Source organism: Gymnoscopelus braueri, assembly GCF_963280865.1.
Source record: "Gymnoscopelus braueri genome assembly, chromosome: 7".
NCBI classification, from domain to species: domain Eukaryota; kingdom Metazoa; phylum Chordata; class Actinopteri; order Myctophiformes; family Myctophidae; genus Gymnoscopelus; species Gymnoscopelus braueri.
Window position 1 is genome coordinate 8,131,184 of NC_137608.1, and position 23,705 is coordinate 8,154,888.

Here is a 23,705-nt window from a genome sequence, read left to right on the forward strand (position 1 = left end):
GCGCTCTAGTGGCGGATTTGTGCTGGGTCTTTACATTATGTGTCCTTAAATTATTTTCATGAGAAAAATTCAAAATATAAAAATAAAAAAACACGAAAATTGCTGGCACTGGGGGAGTACTTTATGAAAATACTCTGGCAGTCAAAGAGTTAAAATAGAACATGTTACTATATCATAGCAATTATATTATTAATTATATAATACGCACGGACGGGTAATTTGTACTGGAAAGTACTGTTCCTGATTGATCCTGTCTTACCTATTTATATTACATATTCTGATGTCACGTGAAGCTTGACCAATGTTGGGTGTTCTCAGACGGACACATGCAGAGACGGACGGAGAGGAAAAGATACTCTCCATTAGTCCTGTCAATATTACATATTGTCACGTGTCACTTGACCAATGTTAGCTTGGCTGATGGAGGCTCACTTCAAAAAATATAAATGATTTTTTGAAGTGACACCTATTTATAGGTCTCTATTTCGTCATGCGTCTCGCTAGCCAAGCAGAGCACACCCTTTCAACATATTGTCACGTGTCACGTGGAGCTTGACCAATGTTAGCTTGGCGGACACACGGATGGACGGGAACGAAAACATAATCTCCTGGCGGAGACAAAAAACATAGTCTCCTGGCGGAGACAATAATATATACATTTTATATAGCACTTTTCTAAGTACCCACAGATGCTTTACATGGGGGGAGGGAAAAACAACAAAAATAAAATCACCTTTAATAGGAAAAACACACCAAAAAAAGGCTAAGACTATGGGGGGAAATAATCTTTAAAAGCAGTAAAACAGGGGTGTGTGCAAATATCAGGCCTGAGTTGCAGAGAACACTTACACTATGGCACGGACGGGACATAGTCCTGAACGCTGGACGTAGTAGCCTTGTATTCGGTCAGCAAGGACCCTGGTGGAGGACCACTGGTCACAACAGGCACTGACCACCGGAGCTGAGAGAGCGAGAGAGAGAAAGAGAAAGAGAAAGAGAAAGAGAAAGAGAGACCTTTTTTTGTAATTCAAATGTTTATTTATTTTTCAAAGTGGTACAGAATGTAACTCAATGGTACAATGCAGCATAAAACGACAGCCATTCCAAGAAATACGAATACAATAAAGGCATAGTTTAGCAGTCCCAATAAAAACATTGATTACGGAGAAGTTCACAATCATCTGAGGATATGAATTATAGCTCTGATGTTCTATCAAGATCAATGTTCGTTTGTTCATTTAAGGCTCATATAAATCCAAAATCTGTCCCATGTCTCTTTCATTTTTCCTTCTCCATTCACTCTACCCAATATATTGTGTGTGTGTGTGTGTGTGTGTGTGTGTGTGTGTGTGTGTGTGTGTGTGTGTGTGTGTGTGTGTGTGTGTGTGTGTGTGTGTGTGTGTGTGTGTGTGTGTGTGTGTGTGTGTCGGGCGGCCTTAATGATCTCGGGGCCCGTTTCAAGAGCTCATATGGGGGCCTCATATGCACCCCCCGCAATTTAAATGGGTCCTGAACACTTGATATTTCCAAGTGGGCCGTGATCTAGAAAAGGTTGAGAACCTCTTTGAGTTGAAAAACATACCCAGCTTCCCCCATATATATAGTTCTATAAAGCCTGTGTTTAAGTGTCTCTATAGGAACAGCAGCGGCCGACGGCCCCAACATAGATACGATCGTCAACGCATCTGGCAGTATCTGAAACACCAACGACGATCCCTGTCAAAAAAAAAAAAAAAAAAAACCTAATTTGGTAAAAGTCATTGTAGACATCCTAATCAGTTAAATAGAATCAGTACGAATGATGTGAATCAGTGGTTCACGTCATTGGGCATAACAGTGGCGGTCATTTTATGGTGCCATTCATTTTTCCCATAGAGATTTCCGAAAATATTTATATTAATCATTTTAAGTCTGGAACCAAGCCAAAGAATATTTGAAATGTATTAAATAAAGTATTATTAAATATTCAAATATTTTTTGACACACAATCAAATGTTTTACAGTCATGATTCACCAGGATCCTGATCTTGGTTCCAGGCTTAAAATAATTAATATAAATATTTTCAGAAATCTCTATGGGGAACATGAATGGGCTTTCGATCTGTGGCACCACACAATGGCCGCCACTGCTATGACCCATTGAGTGTGAATATTGTATATAATTGATCATAATGTACTCACTCATAGTGGTTGCTGCGTGTGCTGTATATATTATATTTATATAATATTGTATTTATGATCATAATGTACTCACTTTGGTTTTGACTATAAAGGTGACTTGATCATAATGTACTCACTCATAGGTATTGCTGTGTGTGCAGTATATTTATAATATATTCATAATATATCATAATAACTCACTCATAGGTTTTGCTGTGTGAGCTGAACATTCCAGTGAGGAAGTTTCCTCCAGGTACATCCCACTTGAAGCTTTCCTTCCAGTTATTCATGTAATAAGTCCACCGGGAGTTGGAAGAGACAGTATAGCTGGCTTTGCAGCAGTAAAATGACCACCTGGAATACAAAAAGCAATTATCAACATTTAGTTTGTGGTCTATCGTTGGCACTGGAGGAGGTGGAGGAGGTGGAGGAGTTGGCAGTGGTGGAAAGAGTACTCAAATGTTTTACTTAAGTAAAAGTATCAATACTGCAATGCAGAAGTACTCTGTTACAAGTCAATGTCCGGAATAAAAAATGTACTTGAGTAAAAGTACAAAAGTATTGGTATCAAAATGTACTTAAAGTACCAAAAGTAAAAGTACTAAAACATTTGAAAATAGCAGATATACAAGCTCACATCGCGACGTGTTGTGAGCTTGTAGATCGGCTATTTTCACAATTTCACAATTTAAACAATAAAGTTTTCAAATAATTGTAGTGGAGTAAAAGTACAATATTTGCCTCTGAGATGTAGTGGAGTAGAAGTAAAAGTACTGAAAATTGGAAATACTCAAGTAAAGTACAAATACCTCAAAATTCTACATAAGTACAGTACTTGAGTAAATGTACTTAGTGACTTTACACTACTGGGAGTTGGTGGAGGTGGAGGAAAACCCTCCCCCCTGGACGCCATCATGACAATAGTTAACATTGTATCATAATAGCTGTTAAATTTTACAGATTTGACGCAAAGTGTAATTGTTCATAAGGTCTTTATATCACCGTGTGGAAAGCCAAAATCTTAGGAGATATTAGGCTTTTAGCTCATCAGGCAGACGCTCTGAGTCACTACTGCTACACTTAAAGAAGAATTTCGCCCGAGTGTTTTATTGGCTTTCTTCGGATGTTATGATATCCTAGGAGGAGTGGTACAGTAGAGAAATGTCATAACTCTATAACGGGTCCGCCGCAGTTAAAACCCTGCGCCTATGGTCCTTGCTCTAAATCGCGTATTTTAATAGTTTTTTCTCGGGAGAGATCTGATGTTAGTGTTAGAACAGTATGCAGCGTGTCTGTCTTGAATGTCCTTCACTGTAAAGTTGCTCTTATGGAGTTATGAAATTTCTCTACTGTACCACTCCTCCTAGGATATCATAACATCATAAGAAAGGTAATAAAACCGTCGGGCAAAATTCTCCTTTAAATGTCATAATGTTGTACTGGTAAAGTGTTTATCCTCTGAACTCTCTACTCAACTCCATTTATGTTTCACACCTGAACTGGGGACCACCCAACATAATCATATTTGAACTGGGGCCCCCCTACCCTGACAAGCACCTGAAACTGTAGGAGTTGAGGCGCTACATTTAGTTTCACTCAGTTCCACAGATATTGTGAAAATAGCAGATCTACAAGCTTGATGCTATTTTCACTATTGTTACCTCTTTCTTATATCATTTGACAATTTGGGATTTTTTTTTAGGTATTAAAAAGGTCTTAGAAGTCCTTAAATTGTCACTTCACTGTCATCTTGGGATCCCCCACAATCATGTGGGGACCCACAGGTTGAGAACCACTGTTTTACACTGATCACTGTGATCGCTGCCTCACCTTTGAAAGTAATCTCTTCAAATATAAAGCAAACAGAGGTGGACTGCAGGTCATTTCATCAGAAACCTACCGTCTGTCTTCATAGTGGTTGTGGTGGGTGCTGCGGACCCCCGCAATGACGTGGTGTGTTGGGCATTTGAAATGGAGCCGTTGTTCAAATCTATTCACGTAACCGGACCACTGACAAGAAACGGGGGCTCCGAAGTACTTGCAGGAAATCTTCCATCTACGATCTTCTGCCCTGTTACTGTGAGTGCTTTGATACAGACGGACATAATGAGGTGGAAAAGTGTCAGACAGTGTTCTCTAAATGAAGGATCATTTAGATCATTGTTATGAATGTGTCTTACGTAGATCTCTTGAATTCAACTGTGTGAATCACTACTTTAGATGTGCATTGTTTACTATAGATGTGTATAGTGTTTACTTTAGATGTGTATTGTTTCTATCAGGGGAAGCCTTAATGATCTGGGGGCCCGTTTCAAGAGCTAATATGGGCCCCCATATGTACCCCCCGGACTGGGATGCGAGTCAAAAAATATTATACATTATACAATATTATACAATAGTACATTGTTTACTTTAGATGTGTACATTGTTTACCTTTCAATAGCAGAAACAGCCTGGCCAGATGGACATTTGACATCCAATGTACCGCCCCACTCGTTGTCCCATCTGGATACAGCTGCATTGAAATGAATAAATAAATGAGACTGTATCCGCAGAAAAGTTTAAAAGATGTATCCCATGGTGTACACGTGGTGTTGTTCCCAAAAGAATATAATCCACACGGAGATGTCCATAAAGTTCAACAAAACACTTTACTTTGATCAAAACCAAAATTTACATTCACTTGGGTAAAAAGAAAACAGAGCACGGTACAAAACTTTTTGACTCTACACCTAACAAACTGGAATGAGAATGCTCCACTGCCAGCAAACTGACAGGTGTCACTAATTTCCACTAATTACTACTGCAGCTGTGTAAATTGGTCAAACACTAACTGCAATGTCAAACCTATAGAAGGCTCTGGGTCAAATCAATTGAGCTAACAATGACATCATAACATCAAAGAACAATGATTGATCTGACACAAGCTGAAAGGTCAAATGAATTAAACTAGAAATGACATCACACACTTCAAAGCACAAACAAAACTACAATCACTTTAAGCCTTGCCTCCTACATACCCAGCCCCTAATTGCTCTCTATACTTAGAAACAATTATCAATTCACAGAAAACACAAACATTGGGTCATAAAGTTTTAACCAAAGAAAACAATTAAAGTCTCTTATATTGTTAAAGTTCAACAGTAATTATACTGCTTCTAGTAGAAGACAGACCTTAGTGATGGGTCTATCTAGTTCGCTGGTCTTGGTCTTCACACGAACCCGGCGAACAAGTCCATTCTCATCTGGGAATGCTTGGACAACTTTGCCCATGACCCATGAGTTTCTTGGCGCAGTCTCGTCTACAAGCAAAACTATGTCTCCAAGCACAAAGTTTCGAGACACACGCAACCACTTCTGGCGCACCTGAAGCTCGGGCAGATACTCCCTCACCCAACGCTTCCAAAAAAGGTCAGCCATGTACTGAACCTGCCGCCACCTTCGTCGGGCATAGAGGTCCTCTTTTTGGAAAAGCCCTGGTGGTAAGGATGGCTTCGTCCTCAGTAACAGGAGGTGATTTGGGGTGAGTGCCTCCAGGTCGTTTGGGTCACTGGAGGGCGTGGTAAGGGGCCGACTATTCAGGATAGCCTCTGCTTCACAAAGAAACGTTTGAAGGCTCTCCTCATCCAGACTCTGTGTCTTAAGTGTGGCATTGAGGATTTTTCTGATGGATCTGATTAGACGCTCCCATACACCTCCTTGATGAGAGGCTGCTGGGGGGTTGAACATCCACTTGATGCCTCGTTGGAGCAAAGTGTCCTCTATTTTGGAGGTGTTCCACTCTTGAATAGCTCTTTTGAGCTCTCGCTCTGCTCCAACGAAATTGGTCCCGTTATCAGAACGTAGCTCCACAACTTGGCCTCTTCTGGCACAGAACCGCCGAAGAGCGTTAATGAACGAGTCTGTGTCCAGGGAAGCCGCTACCTCTAAGTGGACAGCTCTCGTGGCCAAGCAGGTGAAGATGACGCCATATCTCTTCACAGTAGCTCTTCCACGCTTAACTTCAAAGGGACCGAAATAGTCCACGCCGGTTCTAGTGAAGGGTGGTTCATCTGGTAAGACCCTGTTGCGTGGTAGGTCTGCCATCTGTTGTTGTCCAGCAACACCATGTAGTCGCCGACACACAAGGCATTTAGACAGGACTCTTCTGATTGCTGCACTAGCACCGGGGATCCAGTATTTTATACGTAGCTTGGACAGAACGTGGTTGCGCCCACTGTGACCTACTACTTTGTGGACCTCTTGAAGTATGAGCTCTGACACACGAAGGCCTTTAGCCAGGATAGCAGGGTGTTTGGATTCTTCTGGCATGGCTGAACGACTGAGCCTTCCACCGACTCTCAGAACTCCATCCTGAAGAACTGGATTGAGTTTGTATATGTGGCTGCTCCTTCTGACGGGTTCACCCTTTTGTAGAGTGTTGATTTCCTCTTGGAACGTCTTTCTCTGGCAGTAGCGTATAATCTCAAGTTCAGCTTCTTTCAGATCATCCACTGTGAGCGTTCTTTTGCTGAGGCTTGTTTTGTAGCTTGCCATAACTTTCTGAAGCTGCCGTCTTTGTTGATCTTCGTCAGCATTAGACAGTGCAATGTCTGCACTCTGCTCTCTTTTCTTCTTGGCCAGGCACAGCAATGTGTCCTTTACCTTAAGAATCCATGCGACCGCTTTCTTCAAGCGAGTCCATGAAGAGTAGTGCTCTATCAGTTGCTGCACTGTATCTAACTGCTCTTCTAATGCCAGAGCATTGACAGTGGCATTTTTCTTCATCTCAGGATCCGGTGTGGTGAGATCTTTCAGATGATCAGGGTTCTCTGGCCAGTTGTCAGCTGACTTGATGAGAAAGTCTGGCCCAGAGATCCAGGCCTGGTTCTGCACGAAGGATTCCACCTTCTGTCCTCTTGAGGCGTAGTCAGCAGGATTTTTGTGTGTGCTGACATGCCTCCATTGCATTACTGTGGAAACCTTCAGAATTTCCGACACTCTGTTGGCTACGAATGTACGGAACCTTGTTGTCTCGTTGTTGATGTACTTTAGTACAGCCGTACTATCTGTCCAAAACATGGAGTCCACAAGCTGCAGCTGCAGTTCTCTCCTTAGCATCATGTCCATGCGCCCTGCCATAGTCGCTGCCGTTAATTCCAAGCGTGGAATGGTGGTGGGCTTGAGTGGTGCAACCCTTGCCTTTCCCATAACAAAAGCGCAATGGACTTCATTCCTGCTGTTCTGCTGGACTAAGTAGGTTACCGTGCCATAGCCCTCTTCGCTAGCATCACAGAAATGATGCAACTGAGCGAATGTACGCTCTCCAAAACTCGTAGGCTTGAAGCATCGGTCAACTCCAAATTCACTGAGCTGCTGCAGATCCTTGATCCAATCAAACCACTGCTGAGCTAGATGATTTGGAATCATGCCATCCCAGCTGAGCTTTAGCCTGCAGAGCTCTTGCAAGATCTTTTTTGCAGGTAGAACCACCGGCGCCAGGATTCCCAAAGGATCGTATATGGAGCTCACCATGGAGAGGATGTTTCTTCTTGTTGGAGGTTTGTCTTGGATGACAATTCTGAATTTGAAGCTGTCAGACTCAACACACCATTGTACCCCCAAAGCTCTCTCTAAGGGGAGTGAATCTTGATCCAGATCCAGGTCCTTCACTTCCTTCGCCCTTTCCTTATCAGGTATGGCTGCCAGCACCACTCGACTGTTGCTAAGCCACTTCGCTAAACTGAAGCCCCCCTTTTGACAGATAGCTTTCAGGTTATGGTACAGGAGTATGGCCTCCTCCTCAGAGCTGACTGACTTAAGGCAGTCATCAACGTAAAAGTTGTGCAGTACTGAGTTGACGACTGTAGAATCAAACAGGTCCCTGTTGTCTTCCGCAGAACGTCTGAGGGCGTAACTAGCACAGCTCGGTGATGAAGTAGCACCAAATAGGTGCACCACCATCTTGTACTCCACCAGACCCTTGTGGACATCTCCATCTTGCCACCATAAAAACCTTAGTAGGTCAGCGTCTTCTGGCGGGACCTTCACTTGGTGGAACATGGCTTCCACATCAGCCATAGTAGCCACAGGTTCTTGGCGGAATCTTGTGATAACTCCAATCAGAGTACTGGTGAGGTCCGGCCCCTGAAGTAGTTGCCCATTCAGTGTGACTCCTTGATAAGACGCGCCGCAATCAAATACAACACGTATCTTGTGTTTTTTCGGATGGTACACTCCATGGTGTGGAATGTACCAAACCTTTCCATCGTTGCGGCTGAGGTCTTCATCAGGAACTTTCATTGCGTAGCCTTTAGTGATCATATCGCTCATGAAAGTGATGTAGTCCTCACAAAATGTGGGATTCTTGAGAAGCTTTTTCTTCAAGTTAAAGGCACGCTGCTCAGCTACAACCCGGTTGTTGGGCATCTTAACCTCCTTGTTCTTTAGTGGTAAGTCTATACAGTAATGCCCATCTACCAGCCTGGCAGACTGTGACACACTGTCCATAAATTGGAGGTCCTCTCTGGACATCCCCACTTGCTCTTCTTGGCTACCTTGGTTACCTTCAGGGAAGTCGTATTTGAACTGTTGGTTCCATAGGTCATCCAGCTTAGCCACAGATATTCTGTTGGATGAAGCATATGCTACTCCACCTCTCGTTGCATAGCAGTTGCCCTCTCTCAAAGGTCCATTCACTGTCCATCCAAGGATAGTTTTTACGGCATACGGTCCATCATTTACACTCCTGATGACCTCCTCTGGTTCCATTGACCTTGGCACATTAGTCCCGATCAGCAGACCTATTTCTGCGTTGATGTGAGGGACTCGCACTCGCTCCAGATGAGGCCATCTGTCCACGTCTTCCTGATGTGGAATGTTCCTTTTATTAGCCGGAATAGTCTTTTGAGAGAATACTTCTTGCAGCTCTATGAAATCGCTGCCTTCCAGACTGCTCACCTCTAAGTCTGTTACAAGATGGCTGTGGACTGTCTTTTGATCCCCCATGGTTGTTAGGAGAATGTCAACATTCTTTCCACGTAGGTTGAGCTGGTTCATAATATCTTCCGTGCAAAACGTGGCGGTACTGCCTGGATCTAAGAAAGCATAAGAAGTAATCACTGTGTTGCCCTTCTTTGCCTTTATTTGGACCGGAACGATGGCAAGGATACTTTCTGCTTCCCCAGCCCCGTTGGCGGAACACGTCTTGCTCTCTGTGCCCACAAACCCACTGATCACAGACTGCGTCTCACCATTCTCTGATGATTCTTCTTTAGGTTTAGCCTTGTCTTTGACTTTCATGTGTAACACAGTGGGGTGTGTCAACGAACACTCTTCACAGTTTAATTTCTCCTCACAGGACTTGCTCATGTGCCCCTGTTTTAAGCAACCGAAGCATAGTCCTTTCCCACGGAGAAAGTCTATCTTGTCTTTGTGTAAGGACTTCCTTAATTTCTTACACTGTGCCATGCTGTGTTCACCTTGACAAAAAGCACATGGCTTAGTGAAAGCGTTGACAGATCTGGTAGGACCCTTCTTACTTGGTTTTCCCTCTGTGCCGACACTTGCTTGGTTATTCACTTGTGTCGCAGTTGTGGTGCAAATCATCTTACCACTTTTCCTCTCTGACAAGTTTACTGGAGACTTAGCTGGTCCCTTGCTGCTGTCCTTTATATCTCCAAACAAAGGATGTAGTGCAACCTTAGCCTGTTTGTTAATAAACATCACAAGGTCTTTAAACTTGGGCCTTCGAGAATGTTTCTCTTCAATATCAAAGGCAATACTCCTCCATCTCTCTCTCAACTTGTAAGGAAGTTTACTGACAATGGCGCGCATGTTGGCTACATTATCCAACTCCTCCATATACTCCATGTCAGTCATTGCGTTGCCACAGCCGGTAAGGAAGAGAGAGAGTGCATTGAGAGCTTCACCATCATCTGCTTTAACTGTAGGCCAATCTAAAGCTTTGCTCATGTAGGCTACAGAGATCCTGTATTCGTTCCCGAAATGCTCCTTCAATAGTTCTTTTGCCTTACAGTAACCCTGGTCTGGATCCATATGAAGGCAACTCCGTATTAACTCTCGAGGCTGTCCACTCGTATACTGCTCCATATAGTAGAGTCGATCCTTGCTGCTCTCTGTTTTACTCTCCACACCATGCTCGAATGCTCTGATAAAGAGTTTGTATTCTAAAGGATCTCCTTTGAAGATGGGAATGCTTTGTGGTGGCAGAGTAGAAAGTCTTTGTTGCTTTACCAGGAAATCTGTAATAACATTTTGACACTGCATTACAGTGACCAAAGTCTCTGGAATTGCTTCTGAGTGAACGGAGCCGCTAACTACAGAAACATGGTCATGCACTGCACCACCTGTAGCTGCCTGGTTTAACTGAGCAGTATTATCTGGGAGTGGCATTGGATTATTTCCATCACTTGTGTTACCATGTTGAGCAGTAGCTGGAATATGGCTTGCAGCAAATGGGTCAAGCCCATGTTGATCAGTGGCTGGAATATGGCTTGCCGCAACTGGGTCAGGCCCTCCAAGTCTATGACTTTCCTTTAGCCCAGCTGACTGCTTTCCCTGTGATTCATGCTTTTCATCCTTTTGTGAAGCATTTGTTTCCTCGAATTCCATCAAAACTTTGATTTTAGCATCTGTAGCGGCTAAAGCAGCTTGAATCTCGTACTCTTCCCTCTCAGCTTTAAAGGGCAAGACCACTTTGGTAGAGGTTTGGGTTGTGTATTTACCTTGCCATGATGTAACTCCAAAGGTGGACAAGAAATAAAAAATAATTGCTCCATTGACTAGAAATTGATAATTCAAAATATGTTCCTCATTGACTTACATTGTACGGTAAAACAGCTCTGAAAGTCACTTATTTAGCACGTAAACGAACACAAACAAAACTGATTCAGACAATATAGAACATAACCAAACCCAGTACTGTTTGTTTTTTTAATAAAAATGTCAACTTCCTGATGATTTTACTATTTGAAGATCCGGATCCGGATCCATGGATCCAGTCCGGGTTTTCTTCTTAATAAAAATAGCTAAATCAACAGGAAGTTAACATTTTTATTAAAAAAACAAACAGTACTGGGTTTGGTGATGTTCTATATTGTCTGAATCAACTTTGTTTGCATTTTTTTATGTGCTAAAAGAGTGACTTCTAGAGCTGTTTTACCGTACAATGTAAGTCAATGAGGAGCATATTTTGAATTATCAATTTCTAATCAATGGAGCAATTATTTTTTATTTCTTGCCCACCTTTGGAGTTACATCATGGCAAGGTCAATACACAACCCAAAACTCTACCAAAGTGGTCTTGCCCTTTAAGCTTAGCTTCTTGCTTATCCAAAGCTTGTCTTCTCTTCAGTGCTGATGCCTTTGACAAAAGTTCAGCCTTTTCCAATTCTGCTTTCAAGCGTGCAGAAGCAGAAGATGCTTTAGAATGGCCAGAGCTTGCCTTAGACCTTCTAGAGGTCCTAGATGTTGCCACTGATATGCTGTCTGAAGGGTTAACAGCTTCATTTGCTTTCATTGCTTCCTCCATTCGTCTATGAACATCTGTCATCCAAGTATCAACTTGCTTAACAAAGTCACAGAATGCATTTGCCTTTGGATCAAACCAAGACTCTTGATCCTTGTTCATGCCCTCTTCTGACATAATTTGCAGTATTTGTTTCACTGAGGTATTCAGCTGACAAAACTCTCCAAAGAGCTGATTGTACTCAACATTCACTTTGGTCTTGACCACTTCTAAATTGCCATCGTCATCCATCAAATGCATTATCTCATTCTTCTTCATAGTAACATGGCCCAATTTAGATTTCTTTTCACTTATTTTCCTTTGCAATGCATCTTCCATGGCTTTGGGTGTAGGTTTCACTTGCCGCTTTACCACTGTGGCTGTATCTTTATCCTCCTCCATGATAAGAATTAGCCTTTTCCACTTGTTAGCTGAGTTTGCTATTAACTACACAGAGTTCCAATATCCTTTAAATTCAGCAATCACATTGAGTCTGTGATGCACTTACTTGAGTTGCTGGAGAGGGCTTTTCATGGCTTAGTGAGTCCTTTCCAAGTCCAAAGTCTTCAATTTACTGTTCCAATCCAAATGCACAGATCATGAGGAGTGGAGTTTTGTACTAATGTATCCGCAGAAAAGTTTAAAAGATGTATCCCATGGTGTACACGTGGTGTTGTTCCCAAAAGAAAATAATCCACACGGAGATGTCCATAAAGTTCAACAAAACACTTTACTTTGATCAAAACCAAAATTTACATTCACTTGGGTAAAAAGAAAACAGAGCACGGTACAAAACTTTTTGACTCTACACCTAACAAACTGGAATGAGAATGCTCCACTGCCAGCAAACTGACAGGTGTCACTAATTTCCACTAATTACTACTGCAGCTGTGTAAATTGGTCAAACACTAACTGCAATGTCAAACCTATAGAAGGCTCTGGGTCAAATCAATTGAGCTAACAATGACATCATAACATCACAGAACAATGATTGATCTGACACAAGCTGAAAGGTCAAATGAATTAAACTAGAAATGACATCACACACTTCAAAGCACAAACAAAACTACAATCACTTTAAGCCTTGCCTCCTACAGAGACAATGAATGAACTAATGAATGAATGAACTTATATGGTGCATTCATAATGATATAATACTAATGGTCAATAAGGTTTTAATCGTAACAACCTGTGTTTTTCAATTACGTCCATATCATATTATGGTATTATTTCCTAACTGTTATTGATTTCATGTTCTACGTACGGCATCCGTAAAGCTTGTTGATCTTCAGAATGTCCGTGGCGGTCATTCCTTCTCTCTGGCCGATCACCGCAGAAGGATCCTGGATGGGAGTGATGGTGTCTCGTCCGTTTTTGGAGAAGGCGGTCCTGCCGTAGTGCATGACGGAGGAGTAGTCGTACACAGTATTCAGGTTGTTGGTGACGTGCTTGTTGAAGTTGCGTTTGTTCTGGGTCTTAACGTTGGCCCAGTTGATCCTGACGTAACGGTCGCGGTCGCTCCGGGACTGCTCGTGCCAGAAGCCCAGCGCGTGAAGCAGTTCGTGCTGGATGGTGCCGGTGTTGAAACAGCTCCGACCCGCAGAGTGGTGGAGAGACAGGGCCTGCTTACCTACAGTGGTGGAAAAAGTAATCACATACTGTTGTTACAAGTAAAAGTCCGGTAAAAAAAAGTTAAAGAACAAAAGTATTGGCATCAAAATATACTTAACTCTTTGACTGCGGACGACGCGATAACGCGTCAAGTGCTACTTTGTCCAGTTGGCCGTCGACGCGCTCGACGCGCTGGACGCGCGTTCATTGTTTAATCTCTGATTGCGCTATGCTGCTTAATATTCAATGTTATTCTCGAGTTCCACTTACTTCACGGACATCTGCATCCGGTTTCATGACCTGGATTCCGTTTCCGGTTTTTGATTCTTTTCCCCAGTCATTTTCGTCCAAAATAGGTAAATAAACGGTCTTTCACACGGTATGACGGACAAACGGACAGTTTCTCTTCTATAATCTATGGTCTGGGTGACGATCAGTCATCGCCGTCGTATATCACAACGTAATTTTCGCCGATCAAAACAATGGGGGGGACGTCACATCCGTTTTCATGTTTTTCCTTGTCTAATCTATGAAGAAGGGTGAGAGAGACCCAACGACATGATCAAAGCTGTCATGTGCTGCGCTCTAGTGGCGGATTTGTGCTGGGTCTTTACATTATGTGTCCTTAAATTATTTTCATGAGAAAAATTCAAAATATAAAAATAAAAAAACACGAAAATTGCTGGCACTGGGGGAGTACTTTATGAAAATACTCTGGCAGTCAAAGAGTTAAAGTACACAAAAGTAAAAGTACTCATTGTTCAGAATGTCCCATTTCACAAGTTCAAAATGTATATGAAAATAGCAGATCGCGACACATTGTGAGCTTGTAAATGTTTATAGGGCTGAAGTGGTTAATGTGTGTTTTGTAATAATAATCAAAATCTACAACGTAACTAGTAACTCAAGTTTTCAAATAATTGTAGTGGAGTAAAAGTACAATATTTGCCTCTGAGATGTAATGGAGTAGTAGTAAAAGTATTGAAAATGGGAAATACTCCAGTAAAGTAAAGATTCCTCAAAAGTGTACTTAAGTACAGTACTTGAGTAAATGTACTTAAGTTACTTTACACCACTACTTACCTCCTATTCTCCCCACGTAGGACGAGCAGCCTCCTGAGTTGATGATGTTCAGGTAGTCCGACTGGCTGCCTCGACCAACAAAGTTGACGCAGGTCTTCTCATGGAAGGTGTCCATGGCGTTGATGATCATGTCTCTGTACTCGCTGGTGAAGGAACCGTCGATGGCGTAAGGCACCTCCAGACGAGAAGAGATAAATCCATACAATTTTTGTTTAGTTTTGACATGTGTATGTGAGATGCTCTGAGATGCTTCCGAGGCAGTAGACTGGTCAATGACTTCAGGACAACTTGGTTTTTCAAGCAGGAAAATGTTCATATTTAATATAAACTGCCCACAAAAAGTTCGGAAACTTAACTTCAGTCGATTATTTCTCCCCTTTAATAATACCCATTGGTTTTGTTTTTTATATCATTTTTATCGGTGATTAGTCACCTTTACAACGAGGTACGGATTGTAAGGATCGGGCATTCGTGGAATGAGCAACACAGCTAAGCGTGTGGGTAGCGCCTCCAAAATGTTTTGACAAAACCCCCAATATGCTTCTGTTGGTAATCGCTCTTGTTTTGAGCGACCTGCCAGCACACACCTGCTGAGAGGTGTGTGCCAGTCACAGGTGTGTGGCTGGCACCTGAGCATGGGTCTTGCAACTTTGTTGAGTTTATGTGTATGCTCCAAGCAGCAACACTGCCCCCATGGAAAGATGCCACGTTTGTCCCTTCAGTGAAGCTGGTGTTCCGTTATGCAGATTACGCATTATTTGGTGTCAGCCCTGGTACCATTTGCAGGCAGGTGTGTGCCAGTCACAGATGTGTGACTGGCACCTGAGCTTGGGTCCTACAACTTTGACATCTGTCTTTGGTACCGTTGTGCAAATCTTGCCTGTAAATCTCTGGAAGAAAACCTATGGTTCCTCAGTGAAGGGTTGTTATCTTCCTTTGACTTCACCAGTCTCACAGAACTTGGTCCTAAGTTTGGAAATGGTACTAGGGCTGCCACTCTGCATAACAGAACACCAGCTTCACTTGCCCTATTGCACAGGCCTTATCCTGAAGGGACAATCGTGGCATCTTTCCATGGGGGCAGTGTTGCTTCTTGGAGCATACACAAACTCAACAAAGTTGCCCATTGCCAATCACGTACCTGTGACTGGTTTTGAGTGACCTGCCAGCACTCACCTGCTTGCAGGTGAGTGCTGGCTAGCCTGGGACCAGACGAATCTGCCAGTGCAAAAAAAAAATGCCCTCTGCGATTTGGGTCTGGCACCGCTCGCATTGTGAATCCATTTCCTGCTCCCGAAGTCTGGGGTGACCAATCAGGGCCCAGTATTCAAATATGGGAGACTGTAATTGGTAGTTGGTTGTAGGTCTAACCAATTGCATCCAGAGCCATTGTTTTGATCCCGCCCCTCGGGAAAAAAACCTTCCTGATAGAAGCACCAGACTCATATCCACGCAGTGATATAGTCTGGCTACGCGAGGCTAAGTGCTGAAGCATATTGGGTGATTTTGGCAGATTTTTATAAAACACAATACCAATTATATATTGGTTTTATAAAAAGGGGAGAAATAATCGACCGAAGTTAAGTTTCCGAACTTTTTGTGGGCAGTTAGTTTAGTTCATAATTACCTCAACCATGTTGGACCTTTTCTTCCATTTACATTGACTGCAAATCCTGGCGTTCCGAGACTTTTTAACCATGATGTCACCTTCAGTCAGACCTTTCATATTTCTGTTCATGTCAGAAATACGTGTGATAAAGCTGATAAGAAATTAACTTTATAATAAGATGTAAAAAGATGGTTTGGTACTAAGACCCCCAATACCCGTCCAGTCAACACCCAAAGAAATGATAGTCAGACACCTCCTGGTAAGTCAAAATTGATCAGTCTGTATTGTCCGAGCGTGTACACAGAGACAGTTACAGACAAGAATAATAATCACACTGAAGTGTTAACAACAGACAATGTTATTTATACAGAGTTGGACATCCATGGCATCAGATATAGGTGTTCTCTTCTGATTGGTTGTAAGACCCTCATACGTAGAAGGAAGTCATCAGAATGGACGGCGCCTGCTGTCTTCATAATAAGTTGTTGTTCATCTTATGGTATCCTTGTATACATCTTATGGTTCCATAAACAAGTTATCCCTTCGATATTATAGGACATGTGGCAGGTTTATCTGTGACAGGGTGACAGCTGACAGAGTAAATTAGTGACGATGTCAGGTCATACAGAGATATAGGTCATTAGGACATTAGATCACACCATTTGACATTAAAGCGCAAAGCGTTGACAAGACATGTTCGGATTGGATGAGAGCGATGGTTACGTCGTCGTCTGATGATGGTAGATGATGGTAGATTATGATGGAGGATGAGGGTGTTACAGTTTATCTCTGGACAACAGCGTCCCCATGTCTGGGTCAACAGGTTTGACATCTGACTCTGACCCACTGGTCAGTGGAGATTTGGTGACACTAAGGGAGACAGCTGTAGAAGAGAATTCTAGATACAGTGTTCTTAAAACAAAAGATTGCCACAGAAAGCCTGTAGCATGAGTTCAACCTTGGCTTGTAGACAGAGAGACTGCTAGTAGAGAGTACAGAGTACTTTTAACATGACTGAGGTATTACAGGCCCATTATGAGACCATAATTAATAGGACATTTTAACCAGGTTAAGGACCCTAGACACATTATGATAATTCAGATAAGAGACCAAAATGACTCTATCAATGTGAATAGATGTCTGACTCTGCTCTGCTCGATGCTCTGCTCGATGCCCTGCCCCTCATACCTAAAATAAATAATAATCATAGTAATAATAATAAATATGTAAATGTATGTTCGCTCTGCTCAATGACCTGCTCCTAATACATAAAATATATAATAATCATAATAATAATAATAAACATGTAAATGATGTTCTTAATATATACATAAAATAAATGCTTCAATGCTCAGTCACCAATATTCAGTCTATGAATGAAAACGTAACTTTCCAAAGGGTTTAAGGATTAGGAATCGACACACACACACACACACACACACACACACACACACACACACACACACACACACACACACACACACACACACACACACACACACACACACACACAACACACACACACACACACACCTGTAGTGGCTCTGCAGTATCGGAAACGCCAGCGGCGATCCCTGCCATTGAGAAAGGAAGAAAAAAGAATTACGTCATTTCTCAACATGTATCTTATAATTGCAAATGGCTTAGTTTTCAAATAATATAATTGATCCTCTGAGTATCTGAAAGACCAGACCCATTGAGAGATTGTGCACTCAGTCTTCTACCTTGAGCCAACCCAGACTAGCAAAGTGAGCAGGGAGAACATCTACTATAAAGGGAGAATTGCTACTTCCGCCGCTGACGCCCACAGCCATTCCATTCATTTGGACCTCTCGCCTGCTGACGCCATACCCACAGCATTGATTTCGACTAAACACAACAACTACATCTGACATCTCACCACAACACCAGCCACAACGTGCACGCTGAATTTACGGGTGGCGTAGGGTACTTCTCATTGCTCACTACACATTTTCCACCTCGCAACATAATTAATTCTACTCACCACATTACGACCACACCGGACGGGGAAACACTTTCGCACCGTTTACCGTCAGCACAACCGAACGCCGACGGCCACAGCCGAAACAACACGAAGCGGCGGCCATTGAAATCAGCGGTCTTCGCTCGCAAAAATATGCAAGGGATAATGCATGGGGGTCATTATTGACATTTAAAGCCCTTCAGGGCGATTAACCACCATTATCCCGCTTATTGCACGGCTACTTAATAAATACATAAATAAATGTACCCAAAAGTAACAACAACACGAAGTATTTCCTTGCTTACGGCAATGAAAGTATTCCATAAGTATTGGGCTGGGCGGACAAGTACGCCTCGGAAAACAAATGACAAAATAAAAAAAAACTCGCCCCAAAACACACTCGCCCCCCCCCCATTCTATATACTGCCGATTTGCCTGTAATACCGCCGGATTTGCCCCGGGGCGACTGTGTTTTGGGGCGAGCGTTTTGCTATTTCAATCGATCAAATAGAATCACTTTTCACTTATTGCATCGTCTATTTCTCACTTCAAATGTTTTCAAAAACATTCTTGAGAGCAACGTTTAGTTGTAAATGACATTGGTTCTTTGTTTACATGGCTGTCATGTTGGATAAAGCATACAACCAAGCACCGCAGGTTAAATCTCCGCACAGACATCCTTCCACTATGATCGTCACCCAGCCAGCAACAACAACAAAACAATCTTATGGCCTACCTTTCTTTGAGGTCAACTGTGAAGAATAACATTGCACAAATAGTTCCAATCCAGTGCGTAACACACAAACAAAAACACCTAATTTGGAGTCACGAGCGCCGTGAAGAAAAAGTCGAGCCTTTTAATGTGTGTGTGTCTGTGCGACGTGTGTGTGTGTGTGTGTGTGTGTGTGTGTTGTTGTCACGTGACCACTACTAGCCAACCAACAGCCTGGACTATTCAGTGTTGCCAGATTGTGCGCGAGAAACAAGCCACCATCCATGTTTATGCAAAAACATCAGACAAAGACGGCGACGCGACCGAACGTGTGCGGTGTGGGGGGAGGGGGGGAGGGGGGGAGGGGGGAGGGGAGACGACGTAGGCCTAATAATAGAGCCCTGTGCGCGGCTAGCGGGCCGGCCGCCGACTTCTAGTACTCTATATACTAAAAAGACATTTTAAGAAAATGAACTGCTGTCCACTAATTTGGCATCTTATTCAGAGCTATATTTCTCATTCAAATTTGACCCAAAAAAGGACATCAATCAACCAAAATCATACCCGTCCAGACAAAGTGTATATGTAATATTTAATGTATAAATGTAGTATATATACTATAATACTTTGTGAATGTATACTTACTCTCTACCGTTGTCCTGGTAACTGGTGACACCTGTCATGTAGTTTCCTCCAGGAACGCTCCAGTGGAAGTACCTGTCCAGGGTGTTCACCCAGGGAGTCACATGACAGTCATATGTAGCCAATCCAGAGCTCCCACAGCACAGGAACTGCCAGCTGAAATTAATTAGGTTTTAATGTTGTTGTTGCTGTTGTTTTAGGAGCACTTCATCCATTTCAACCTTATCTTCATATCGTCGCTGTCGGGCAGAAACCAATTTTTTATTTATTTATAAATCAGTGCTATTGAACACCCTTAACGTCTGTGTGTGTGTTTTACAAATATTGAACCAATGAAATGTATTAAAAAGCGCTTCTGACTAAACCTCCTAACTCCATTGGATCCTCAAACTGTCAGTCAAACCTCCTAACTCCACCTTGTGGAGATAGTTGTTTTGTCTATCATTGATTAGAATGACGTGATCGCCACATTAACACATTACCTACCATACACGGTTATACTCGTGAATCAAAATCTATCCCTTTATCTGCCATCCACGGTTATAACCGTGAATGGGTCTTTTCATTGATTTACTGTAAATTACACTGTTGCGCAGCTTGTACGTTAATATCATTCATCTAGATCACAGAGACGTTGAAAAGTCACATGATCTGGTCACGTGATCATCACACCAAACACTATAACAAAAGACTCTAGGCCGCGGGTAACTTCAGGTTTTACAAACCAAAAGTAGACTCATTCTGCTTCTGAGCCTCTGGGAGAGAGGATCACCCGTGAGAAGTGAGAACCGGAGGCAAGCACGTTCCCGGCAACTTCTCGCGCTCGCGCACATACGTGCACACGCGCGCGGGTGATGAAGTTGAACTTTTATCCAGGACTATAATGTTGGCGTGCGAAAGGCCTTCAAACACAGCCCGCTGATCCGAGCCAAGCAAAAACAAGACTGTAAGTCTGCAAACTGTAATATGCGAGTCGATCTACACGCGACTGTAGCCTACAACCCTGCATCTACCCAGTACCCTAGCCGTTTGAAACAACCCGCCCCGTGAACCCCCTCCCCCGTCGTCGTCATCGAGATGGACTACACAAAACAAACAGGCGAGTCGATCTACAAGTGACTGGAGCCCACCACAACTGTGGATGAAGTTTTATTTCTTCGTTATATGGATAGATCCGTGCCATTGTAGAGGACTACGGTACTACGCTCGCATGTGTGTGTCTGTGTGTGTGTGTGTGTGTGTGCTCACTCACACACACACACTCACACACAGTGTTTGCCGTGTGAAAATAGCCGATCTACAAGCTCGCTCACAACCTCTGAGCTTGTAGATCGGCTATTTTCCTTGTTTTATAATATTATATATTAAACTGCTGTGTGGACTATTAGTCAATTTCAGATCGACATAGTCGTAGTACTCAAGCCTGTTTCTCAAGCAAAGTACCTGGCACCCTTTGGAATTTGCAGGTTTTGACGTCACTGCTTCCGCTTCAGTGTTTCTCAACCTGTGGATCGGGACCGTTGTGGTCCCGATCCACAGGTTGAGAACCACTGAAGAGCTCACTTTCAACTTTGAATTATTATTATTATTTATTATTTGATGTATATAACTTGAGTTGATTTTTTTTGTTTGAAATGAGCTGAAATAAGCTTGTGCTTTGGAGTGAAACAGAGCTATAAATGTACACTCAAAAGCAGTTTTATTTTTATTTTTTTATAAACAAGTATTGTTTACATGACTGATGTCAATGAATCAACTCACTTTCTTTTCCAGATGAAAGAATAACAGAGATATACTGTAATTGGTCCTCACTCATGCTCATTATAAGATGTAATTGGTCCTCACTAATGCTCATTATAAGATGTAATTGGTCCTCACTAATCCTCATTATGAGATGTAATTGGTCCTCACTAATGCTCATTATGAGATGTAATTGGTCCTCACTAATCCTCATTATGAGATGTAATTGGTCCTCACTAATGCTCATTATGAGATGTAATTGGTCCTCACTAATCGTCATTATGAGATGTAATTGGTCCTCACTAATGCTCATTATGAGATGTAATTGGTCCTCACTAATGCTCATTATGAGATGTAATTGGTCCTCACTAATGCTCATTATAAGATGGCGACCATTGGACAGTTCACAAACCTGCCTACCAATGACATCATCGATGGGGATTCCAAGAAACTGCAGGCATTCTTTTCCAAGTTAGCATGGTTAAATAGAAGCCATTGTTCAAAGTTAACAGAACATACAGTTACAATGTGCCTGTCAATTCAACACTGTTCCAAAGTTTACACAATCAGATCATCATGAACTCACCGTCTGTCCTGATGATGGTTGCTATGGTAACTGTACACTCCAGCGATGACATAGTTGGTGCGGCAGTTGTAGTCGATGTTTTGATCAAATTTGTTGACGAATCCAGACCAGTAACACCTGTTGAAGCTCACTGCTGGTCTGCAGGCTACATGCCACCGACGGTCCTGATAACGGTTACTGTGATAGCTGTCGATAATGATACCATACGTTATTCAAGTTCCTCTGAGTACACACAACGAGGAGTAGCTGAAACGGGACGCACACACAGTGGTGTAAAGTCAGTGGTGTGTATACGATAACACAACATGCGCGTGGTCGTGGGTATATGCTAGTGCGTTTTCAATGGATACAATTATACTTTTACTCTACTACAATTATATGTACTTACTAGTTACTTTGCAATTATCAATTATTGTATTATAAAACATACATTAACCACTTTAGCCCTATTTTATACATAGGCTATTTGAAAATAGCCGATCTACAAGCTCACAACGTGTCGCGATGCGTCGTGTTGTGAGCTTGTAGATCTGCCATTTTGAAATGTTTTAGTACTTTTACTTTTGGTACTTTAAGTACATTTTGATACCAATACTTTTGTACTTTTACTCAATTTTGAATTCCGGACTTTTACTTGTAAGGGCACGGTCACACCGCACTTTTATTTTACTTACAGTATGTCGGAATCTGCCAATGCTTTGTCAATGCAAATGCATGGATTCATGGTCTTGCGCATCTTTCACTCGAATCCACGCATTTGCATTGACAAAGCATTGTCAGATTCCGCCCCAGAGGTAAAATAAAAGTGAGGTGTGACCGTGCCCTAACAGAGTATTTCTATATTGCAGTAGGGGGAGACCAAGGACAAAAGTAACAGTGGACAAAAGTAACACACTCAATAATTCTAATTAGAAATAAGCTAGAGGGTTGAGACTTCTTGTGCACATGCTCAGTAGGGTCCTCTCTCTGCCTATGGAAGGATAGAACGATCATTTCATCTCAGCAGAAGTTTTCAACAAAAAAATGATTTTGAGGTGTAAACGTAGACTACATTTATGAGTGTACGGTATTTTCCTTCTGCTGTCTAAAGATAAGATGTCAGCTGATTTAAACTTGAATGAATTGTATCTCTATGTTATAGGTCACAAATTAACGTCAGCAGCCTATGCTAGTATAGGTGTTTCTAACTAGAATATGGGATTTTATCAGGGTTGCCCCATCGGGGGCAATTGTAACACAGTGACCGGGGTCAATTGTAACAATGTGTTTTCAATGCAAGCAGATTTTTTGTCTGGGATTACATACTTTTACAGTATGTTAGTAAATGAACATATTTCACTAAATGTCACTACATTTCAAAGTAAAAATAGACATACATTTGAAAAAACTAAATTTAAAAATACAATAATTCGAATAAACATACAAAATAATTGTAATTATGTATATAAAACATTTGTAAGTAAAAATGTTAAATTATAAAAAATACATATTACTTTGATGTGCTTTTATTTGAGATCAAGTGTGTTAATATGACTTCTTTTTACAGTGTTACAATTGCCCCCAACCACTGTTACAATTGCCCCCAACCACTGTTACAATTGCCCCCGTCACGGGGGCAATTGTAACACTGTGACTCATTGCATTCAAATTAATATTTTAGTCTTTTCCTTATTAGTGAAAGCTTAAAAATTGTATTATTAATTTGGGCACATACATATGTTTCTTATAGCAAAAGATGACTAGGATATTTCAAGTAGTCTGTGAATTATGAAGGCAAATACAAAAAGTGTTACTTTTGTCCCATGTCTCCCCTACTGATACTTTTACTTAAGTAAAATATCAGGGTACTTTTTCCACCACTGCGCACACACCACGTGAGGAAAAAAGCCTCAGCAGCGACTGTGGTTCCGCCGCCTGTCATCAGGCTTCCTCATGGATGCTGTGGCAACCCACTGTGGACACTTTGAAACAAAGATTAAAGGGATAGTTCACCCGAATTTTTTTCCTATGGATTAGTCATCCCATGGAGACTTGAATTCATTGATATTTTTTTGTTTATTAAAAAATCGG

At 42.1% G+C, this 23,705-nt stretch overlaps 1 protein-coding gene across 1 annotated transcript; it reads right to left on the reverse strand.

Moving 5' to 3' along the window:
* Positions 1–1,556: 1,556 nt before the first annotated feature.
* On the reverse strand, positions 1,557–14,480 carry LOC308088446 (hatching enzyme 1.2-like). The gene is made up of 6 exons (XM_080432904.1): positions 14,363–14,480; positions 12,933–13,298; positions 4,594–4,675; positions 4,061–4,246; positions 2,362–2,514; positions 1,557–1,716 (listed from the first exon to the last, which is right to left on the reverse strand). The coding sequence occupies exons 1-6, from the start codon at positions 14,475–14,477 to the stop codon at positions 1,677–1,679; spliced, it is 942 nt and encodes a 313-aa protein (XP_080289030.1). The 5' UTR covers positions 14,478–14,480; the 3' UTR covers positions 1,557–1,676.
* Positions 14,481–23,705: the final 9,225 nt, after the last annotated feature.

What these genes read in the sequence shown, in the direction of transcription:
- LOC308088446 (XM_080432904.1), bottom strand. Translation starts at nt 14,477, where the DNA reads ATGGACACCTTCCATGAGAAGACCTGCGTCAACTTTGTTGGTCGAGGC. An exon ending in GCTGTTTCTGCTATTGAAAG is followed by an intron (nt 4,247 to 4,593) that starts GTAAACAATGTA and finishes TCTGTATCAAAG; the next exon opens with CACTCACAGTAACAGGGCAG. An exon ending in AACCACTATGAAGACAGACG is followed by an intron (nt 2,515 to 4,060) that starts GTAGGTTTCTGA and finishes TTTGTATTCCAG; the next exon opens with GTGGTCATTTTACTGCTGCA.